Source organism: Eretmochelys imbricata, chromosome 11, assembly GCF_965152235.1.
Source record: "Eretmochelys imbricata isolate rEreImb1 chromosome 11, rEreImb1.hap1, whole genome shotgun sequence".
Lineage (NCBI taxonomy): Eukaryota > Metazoa > Chordata > Testudines > Cheloniidae > Eretmochelys > Eretmochelys imbricata.
Window position 1 is genome coordinate 63,856,702 of NC_135582.1, and position 9,545 is coordinate 63,866,246.

The 9,545-nt window shown below is 45.1% G+C and overlaps 1 protein-coding gene across 1 annotated transcript; it reads right to left on the reverse strand.

Moving 5' to 3' along the window:
• Positions 1-3,763: 3,763 nt before the first annotated feature.
• Positions 3,764-5,984, reverse strand: LOC144272005 (gamma-crystallin B-like). Its single transcript, XM_077829741.1, has 3 exons — positions 5,976-5,984; positions 4,827-5,066; positions 3,764-4,039 (listed from the first exon to the last, which is right to left on the reverse strand). The coding sequence occupies exons 1-3, from the start codon at positions 5,982-5,984 to the stop codon at positions 3,764-3,766; spliced, it is 525 nt and encodes a 174-aa protein (XP_077685867.1).
• Positions 5,985-9,545: the final 3,561 nt, after the last annotated feature.

Sequence of the window (9,545 nt, forward strand, 5' to 3'; positions counted from 1 at the left end):
TCGATGCCATCACAATCCTTTTCTATAGAGTCTCTGCAGTTGCATTTTTACTAGTGAATGCATAAGTGGGACAATAAAGACAGAAGAGGGTTCAAACAACAAAATAGAAAGTAGGGAGATAAAAACAGAAATGTGTACGTCAAAAGGGCTTTGGTAGACGTCATGCGTGTTTTACCTATTCAGTATTTTGGGGTTCAGCAGGAGTCTGGAATGGCCTCCTCAGAGACCAGCATGAGATGAGCAGTAGGTGTGCAGTGTCCATCTGCACCTGCAGCCACACAGGCCTGTTCTGAATCCCCACATGTGGTCATTGTATGGTACTAATGTATATTTCTCTCACCACAATCTTTTTCTGTTTTCACTTATTTTTTCACTTTATTTAATCCCTCTTTCTATCTTCATGCTGGGAATTTCCTTCCCATGCCTGTAGAATATGTACTGGGAAGCTACTCTCTACCCCTGGATTATATAACTTTCGCTGCTTAGATATTCAAAAGCTGTTTACTGCGCAGGAATATTTTCAGTGTCTCATTCACTCAGTGACTTTATATTTTAACAGTGATGGCTCTGAGAACTAAATGTGTGTCCTGAAACATAAAGGGTTTCAGTAACCCTATTGAAAGAAAAAATATATTCAATGCGTAAAGAGAATGCTGCCATTGCTATGCTCCCGGAGACATATCTAACAAATCTGAAGCTTGTAAACTGAATGGAGATGGGGGTAGGGCTCTCAGTTTCTAGTTGCTTTAAATTCTTAAGTGAGGGGTATTGCTTTACTAATACCTCCCAGAGCTAAGAAGTATACGGAAGGGTCAATGGAGCCAACTCTAAGCACAGACTGTATCGCTTTATCTTTGGGAAAGGCAGGCAGGCAGGGAGCCTGATCCTGGATGATGACTTTAGATCCCACTTGGTGCTCAGTCAGGTCTCCTTTGGCATCAAACCATGCATTGGTCTTTTATACTTTGCCGTCCTTCTCGCCACCACACTCCTCTGTAGCTGCAGAATCTCCATCTGCAAGTCCTGTACCCAGGCTTCTGACAGGGCCTCTATGGCCAGATAGGCTGGAACTGGGTTAATTATATCCTTCCACACTCTCACTGGTCTTCCCATCAGGCCTCATTGAGGGAAAAATAGAGTTGCCAGGAGTCCATTTTTTGACGGGAACGTCCGGTCATTAGGGCAGTCACATATTTAGTGTGTAAGGCTTCCTCCTCCCAGTGTGAGAAAGCATTGACAACAACCGGCACATACTTGTTACCCCTTGGTGTTAAGGACCTATCTCAGAAGAGCTTTTTACCTTCTTTGAAAGCTGGATTGTGTCTGGCACAGATAAGAAGCATCTTCAGGTCCTTTTTCCATTTTTGCCAACCTGTCTTTGGCCTCTGCCTGTTTGGGGTGGGCCCATGCACCCATAAGAGCAGATCTGTTTGCATATTTTGTTGTGCCACCCATACTAAACCATTTTTTGATTTTACACAGAGGAGTTCTTGCTTTATATCGAAGTTTTGACCTACATTCATGTTTTGGCTGGAGGCTTGTTCCCAAAGGGGTCCTAACTTCACATCCTGTTTTTGAAGGCTTTTTGCCTTATTGTAATTGTTGCTGGCCTCAAGTGAAATCTGTTGCAGGAATAGTTTTCAAAATGGTATCCCATGGCCAGGGCGGTCCTGTGTCTGCTGCATTATTGATTGCTAGGATAACTGTCTGGGTTGTTTGTTTTCTGTTAATTAGGGACACTTTTTGTGTGTATGCCTTAATTTTAACCATGTCCACTTTGTTAAACTGTTTGGCAAGATTATTTAGCATTTGCCACATAGTACTGAATTTGATTGGTTATTGGTAACCTGATATTTGTTCTGAGCCCATTATGCCAGCATTAACACAGCTCCTCTGAATACGTAATTCAAGTCCAGAACAATGGTAAGCTTAGAGTGAGATTCTTTTTATCAGTACACTGATAACTTCTGCTAATTTTGCAAACACAGCTGATTTACTTATCTAGTTGTACTATAAAGTGTTTGACCATTTTGTTTTTTACTTTGATTGCTGCTAACCTTTTTTGGTTTGTGTATATCGTGGCTACTGTCATCTGTATACTTAATACTTTTTAAAAAGTATTTGCTGGCATGAATTTTTTTCAAAGATTGGATGATAGGTGTTAGAGGGGCTCTTTTTACACTTAAGCCAAGTTTCTGTGTGCCTGGGTTCCCCTACCAGCCAGTGGCAAGTGGCAAGGCTTGTGGGAGACACCAACTGGACAGCTGGTCTGGAGGGACTTTGATACTCTGGAAGTGAGTATATGAAATATATGGTGACCTAGCCAAAGGGCCAAGCATGAAGAGGGAGCACTCTCTGCAATCAAGACAGAAAAAAGGGTAACTGACGGAAGGCAGTGCCAGACCGTGCGAGAGCCGATCCCCAGATGTAGCCACAAAGAAGAACCCAGAGTGCAGAGCGAACCCCATGACAGACTGTTCAATACAAGCTCCAATACAGCACAGAACTTAAGCACATATGTAATTTTGTTAATGGGACTCTTCAGGAGCTTCAGTTAAGCACAAGCTTAAGTGTTTTGCTGGATCAGGGCGTCACACTGTCCCCCAGAGGCCATGCTGAAGGCTTCCAGAATGCCAACAGGTTTTGGGCAGTCTGTCTAGAGGCAGGGCTACACTAAAAATGCTGCATCAGCTCAGCTGTGCTGCTGTAGTGTTGTAATACAGACACTCCAACACCAACATGAGAGTGCTCAATGTACTTAATCCACCTTCCCGAGAGGCAGTAGCTCTGTCAAGGGGGAAGCTCTCCTGCTGACATAGCGCTGTCTGCGCAAGGGATTAGGTGGGTATAACTGTGTCGCTCGGAGGTGTAGATTTTTCACACAAGTGCATGGGGCTGTTCAATCCTCTCAGACCTATTGTTTCAGGCTGGCTGCAGATGTCTCTGAATTGGTTTCACCTGGGTCATATTTTCAAGCTTTGCTTTACACACCTCTGGGACAGAAACCTCAGCTTTCGTTACACACTGTAAGTGCCAGTATAATCAGATAATTCCAGGAGCTGGGGCCCTCAACCCAGGTCTGTAGTGCCTATGGCTAGTTAATTCAGCCCTGGATCGGTGCTCAGGTAACTCTGGCTGGAAGTTCGGCCCCTGGCTGGTACGAGGTCTGTGGCTGGTGCTACCCCTTGGCTGAGACGGGGATGTGGCTGATTCCTGCCATCACCTGGGTGCCCAGCTCTGTGGCTGAGGGGGCTATGGCTGCTGCTTCCTGGTGATGCTCCCAGGGACCTCTGGCCAGGGAGTGAAGGCTGGTGATCAGCCCAGGACCCCTCTAGTCCTCTCTCCAAATCTCTGGCCAGGGGTGGGCTGGAGGATTATGGTCTAAAGTACAGCTCTGCAGCTGTCCTCCTCTCTATGGCCCAAGTCCTGGATGTTTCAGTTTCTTGCTCAGACTCCTGCACTGCATTCTGGGTGTGAGGCCTTCACAGCCCTGGAGGTGGCCCCGTACTCCCGTCTGTTGCTGCCTAGGCCTGAGCCCTGTGTTTGGCGTCGGGCACTTTGTGCTGGAAGTAGCTATGCAATGCTGGGGGAGGGCAGGGAAAGAAGAGGGACAACTTTTGGATCAGAAGATGATACCGTAGCCCAAGAACATAGGACAAGCCTCGACGTTCCCCTTAGTACACTTACAACAGCACGCTGAGAGCACAGTGGTTGTTAAAGCATTTTATTCATTGAGACCCTTCCAGGCAAAAGGCATCTTGATTCAATAAAGATCAGTGGCACGTCTCAAAGAGCCGACTTTGCCACTCATAGAGCCCCACTCGCTGCATCTCCTGTACTCCCCTGGCCTCAGCAGGTGTTGGCGCCCTCTGTAATTCGGCAATTCGTAAAGGATCCAGTGCCCGTCCAGCACAGAACAAGAGAGCATCTCGGGGGAGCGTAGCTGGTCCATGACTTGCGGCGAGTCCTCGGTTAACTCTACCATGTTGCCTCTGTGATCCTCCTTCTCATAGATCTTTATCCTATAGGTGCCCCTGTGCTGTGACAGAAAATGAAACAGAAAATGAGACTGCTGTGGTCCTGGGTCCTGAGTCAGCCCTGTGCCCTGCTCCAGTGATGCAAAGGACGCTTAAAGCTGCCTCTGCTCCCCAGAGGAGGAGAATCCTTGAATGCTGCAAAGGCAGTGCATCCACCCTTTAGAATCAGCTCGACGCCAGCCGTGACTCCCACCCTTGGTGCAGGGAACATGTCTGGGGCGGGAAGGAGGGAGCCCATCCAGGTGCAAGAGGATAGATGGGTTCAACTCTGGCCAGTCCTTAGGCAGCAAAGTGCTTCCATAGCTATGGTAGGTTCCGAGTGTCTCAGGCTTCAGCAGGCCCAGAATCAAGGAAACCGAGAAGTGACTTTGTTCTAAAGAGTCACAGAAAATATTGGGCCCAATTCTCCCCTCACACTGGTGGAACTCTGTGGGCATCAGTGAGTTGCTCCTTATTTTACACCAGTGTGAGGGGAGTGGGCCCAGTGTACCTCTAAATTGCTAGAAATTACTGTCATTTTGAACTATGGGAGGAAAATGTATGTTGCCGTTTACTGTCCATAGGCTTAACCACAGAATAGCAGCATGCCTTGAACAGGCAGTAGTAGTGCAAGGTATCCTATCCTATCCCTGCCATGTCCCCCAGCCATCCTGGAGGGATGACCACTAGAAGGAAAAAAGCAGTTCTCATTTTCAGTCCTCAATAGCCTGGCTGAAAATGATCAAGCAAGTGCCTTATGATGATGGCTTGGGCAACGCTGCCATTTTTTAAAAGCAAAATGGAACTCACAGGTGGGATCATCCGGCAGGACTTAATGGAGGTGCTGAAACTCTCAGACTGCATGTCAGGATAATCCCCCCGTTTCAGAAAGAACTGCTGTCCCTGGAAGTTGGGACGTTCATAGAGCATGAAGCAGCCACTTTCCACACGGACAGAGTTACAGCGGCTGAGCTGACTTTGCAAATCTGGACGGTCGCTGCTGCACTCAACAGAGCGGCCCTGGAAGTTTCTGTCCTCGAAAAGGATGATCTAGTGCGAGAAACAAAGGGCAGAGTTTTCAGTAATATCCTATACAGTGTGATTGTGTCCTGGCATTCCAATTTCTCTCCATCAGCACACTAAGCATGAAATGTCTGGGCCTTACATTTTACTCACAGTGATGATAAATTGATATAGTCCTGTGACTTCAGTGCGATTGATCCTCATTTACATGACTGTAAGTGAGAGCATAGTCAGGCTCTGAGTGTTTAATATCCAGGGATTAATACAGATGCTAATTCCCCTAGGTCTGCATTCTTGATTCTCCTCTCCTGTTGGTATAGATCAGGAGTAACTCCTTTGACATTAACAGACTAAAGGCTGGTGTACAGTACCACAGTAAATCCATCTAAGTTGTGCAACTTCAGTTATGTGAATAACCTAACTGAATTTGACGAAGTTAGATCCACTTACCGCGGTGGCTATACAGTGCTGTGTCTTCCCTTACGCTTCTCCGGGAAATGGAGTACACAAATTGATGGGAGAGTGCTCTCCCACCAATTTAGCGTGTCTTCAAAAAACCTTCTAAATCAACACTCACTGCATCTATTGCAGCAGTGCCAATCTACCGGTAAGTATAGACATGACCTAAGGTTATGTCTACACTATTGCCCATGTCAGCTGTGAATATTCCACCCCCCTGAGTGACATAACTTACAAAGACATAAGTGTTCCTCTGCACAGCACTCTCCTACCAAGAGAACTTATGCCGCTCACGGAGGTGGTTTGCTCTCCCATTGGCATGCAGCATCTCTACCAGACTGCAGTGACGCAGCCATATTGTTACAGCTGCACCGCTGTATGTATAGACATTCCCTAACTCTGATGTAAATGAGAAAATCAGGTCCCTGGTATCAGTCTTACATACTGAACAATCCAGTCCAGACAGGTTTCTCTTACCTTTCCCATCATAGCTGGATTCAGGCTGCAAGCCATAGTACTCCAGCAGGTTAACTGCCTTTTTATACCTCATAACCAGTGCTAAGTGTGCACATGTTAACAAAAGTTTTTTTTCTCTGGTCATAGAGCCAACTCATGACTCTGGGGGCTCACTCACTCTTTGTATTAGTGTCCATAGGTTTTGTGTAGTGGGGAACAGGTTTGATTCCTATTGTTACCAGTGACCAGTTCTGGGCCCTAGATCTGTCAGCTCAGCCATTTTTACATTGAAGACAACATAGTTCAGGAAAAGGGAGAAACTTCTGGCTCAGTGACAGAGGGGATTGGATGTCGATGCCATCACAATCCTTTTCAATAGTCTCTGCAGTTGCTTTGTTATTAGTGAATGCAGAAGTGGGACCATAAAGGCGGAAGAGGGTTCAAATGACAAAATAGAAAGTAGGGAGATAAAAACAGAAATGTGTATGGTAAAAAAAAAAGTCAAAAGGTCTTCGGTAGACATCACACGTGTTCTAGCCATTCAGTAGCTTTGGGGTCAGCAGTACGGAGTCTGGAACATCCTCCTGAGAGACCAGCATGAGATGATCAGCTGTTCAGTAGGTGTGCCGCGTCCACCCCCACTCGCAGCCACACAAGGCTGTTGTGAGTCCCCAGGTGTGGTCATTTGCTGCCCACCTCATCACCTCACATTTGAAATGGTTGAGCTTGTATCACATATAGCGTGGCAGCCTGAAGCCTGGCAGTCTCCCATCAGGCGGAGTGACATGTAAAACATTTCTTAGAGAGGGAGTAGTTCATTCCCATTTTGCTCACTGGTGTGACAGCGTCCACCGTGGAGCTGGTTGGTAACCTCGTCCAAATTGATCATCTGCTGATGAGTCACTGTCGAGGCACCTCCCATGTATCTTTAAAAGTGACAGTAGTGGTATTCTTCCAGATTCTGTAAAGCAGGTTCTTTACTGCAATATAATGCCTGGATGTTACAAAGCAGGATATTAGAGAGGACTCACAGACACTTGGAGTTTGTTGGTCTCATAGTCCCTGTTATTCTCCTCATTTGATTCAGTTGCACGTCAACTAGCTTTGTCTGGGGAGAGTTTAATCACACAGGAGCACAGTATTCTCCAACTGAATAGCAGAGAGTTACTGCCAAGCCGTGCAGTGTTTGTGCGTTAGCTCCCCAACTTGAGCTCATCCTCTTAAATACGTTTGTATTTTTGCAGTTAATTTTCTGAGCTATCTTGGTGAGATGATCCTTACAGGTAAGTGACTCCTAGATATACTGGCTTTTGGTTATGTGCCAGTCGTTCTCCATTCAAGAAGATGTCATGTTCTCGTGAAGTGCAAACATGACAACATTGTCTTTGACGTAATGGGCTTAAGTCTCCACTTCTCTCAGTCACCATCGATGGCTGCCATATCTTGGATCAGGTTATCCTTAATCTTTTTGAAATCTCTGTCTCTTGAGGCTAGGAAGATGTTGCTTGCATACTTGAATGGCCTGGAGATTGTTGGAGACAGATCATTTGAAAACATGTTAGAAAATAGTTAGGGCACAAACAGATCCCTGAGAGAGCTAGTTCTTCTGGATCCTCCAGTTGCTCAGTTTATTTCCTAGCAGTGCTTGGAACTGTGTGTTTTGAAGCCATTTTTCTGTAGCCATAATAATCCACCAAAGTAACATCTTTGACATCTTGACCATCAAGCCAACGTGCCAGACAATATCATATGCTGTCATCAAGTCAGGAGAAACAGCCACTGTCTTTTCATTCTTTAGGAAACCATTTTCTATATAGGTGGCAAGAGCAAGAACTTTGGTCACAAGTATTCCTGTTAAGTCGGAAAATGTCTTGGTCGAACAGGAGCTAGGTGGAAGGCAATAGTTGTTTCCTGATTTTGGTGTAGCCAAATTTTTCCAAGATGTTGAGCACTCCCAGTTCTGATTGACTTGTTAGGGGCCTGATTGAAAATGTTTTCTGAAAAGCCTGGCATGTCTAGGGTAATAATTAAATAAATTAATAAATGGCTACATTTCTCAACAAGGGTGAGAGATATCAACTGTGTTTCCTTCTAGAATCAGGGCTGAGGCCTATTGCATGTCATCTGCCATACCTTGGGATCAGAAGACAATGTAACAAACAGTGAACACGTCTGGGTATATTTCCTCTGATAACCTCAGCAACCCCACTAGAATATGAAACGGGAGCCTGAAGATGCTGAGGCCCTGATCCTGTAGTATGTTCCTCACTGGCAGACCACTGTGCTTGTACAGAGCCCCATTGACTTCAGCATGGAGATCGTTGCAGCATCAAAACCTTAGATGTAAAGAGGTTCAACACAGATGGAAAAGCAGAAAAATGAACTGCAACACATCTGGGACACAGATATCAAAGAGCAAAAGAATCAGTGGGTGAAGGTCTGAGACCTTTGTTCAGCAGGAGATCAAACGAGATGACAAATTGTCCCTTCTGATCTCAAAGACAATGAATTAAAACTATTTGTAAAAAATGTGCATGTTAGCACAATAGGGCAAAACTTTTTTTCTTCATCACATGTGTTACTGCCGTTTGATTTGCTCAGGGGCTGCATACAGCACCATTTTATTTATCAGCAGCAGCAAGTTTTAGCTAATGAAAACTAAAGACTATGGCAATACTTTGATAAAGAGAGTGCTAGAATAATGCAGATAAATCACCCATTTGTTTAAGTTTCACCATAGTGCACTGTTCCTTTTTATCTCAGGTCAGTTCACAGGAAGTAGTCATCATATACTAATCCGTCCCAAGTAAAGCCCTTGAATATATTCCTCTCTGCATTATTCTAGCTTTCACGTGACTAGGGACAGGCGATTGGATTGTGTGTGATGTTGGTGGGTTTTTTAATTGTAATGAATTCATTCAAATGGCATCTTTCTCTTTGCTTTGGCTTTCAAGGGGTTAAATCAATGCATTGCAATTTTTGGTTAATTATAGAAAAGTCCTTACATTGCTACTTTTGGGTAGAATCAGTCTTAAGTATTGGAATAATATAGGCCTCCGTTCAGCACAACCCCTAAGCCTGTGCTTAACTTTTAAGTAAGTGCTTAAGTCCATCTCTATTCAGCAGAGCACTTATGCACATAAGAAGTTTTGCTGAATCCAGGCCATCAAGTTCAATATCTTGCTTCTACCAGTGGTAAATACATGGGGTGAAATCCTGGCTCTTTTCAAGTTAATGGTAAAACTTCCACTGACTTCAATTGGGACAAGATTTTACGTCTGGCTCAAGAGAGCGAGGAAAAGGAAACAAAACACCGGTAAGTCACTTCATCTGTTGGGTCAGTTTTTTTTTCCACCTCCAGTTCGGAATGTAGTGTAGCTTTTGTAGTTCTACACTCGTCTTCAGCTTGTCTCAGATTGGAGAGAGATGTGGTGTCACTTTAAAAAATGTAGCATGAACAGGCAAAGATGATCACCTAGCATATGTAGTGCAGGGATGAAGGATGATTTTGTGGTTAAGGCATTGGACTGGGATTCAGGAGACCTGGATCCAGTTCCCAGGGCTGTCACCAACTTCCTGGGTGACCATGGG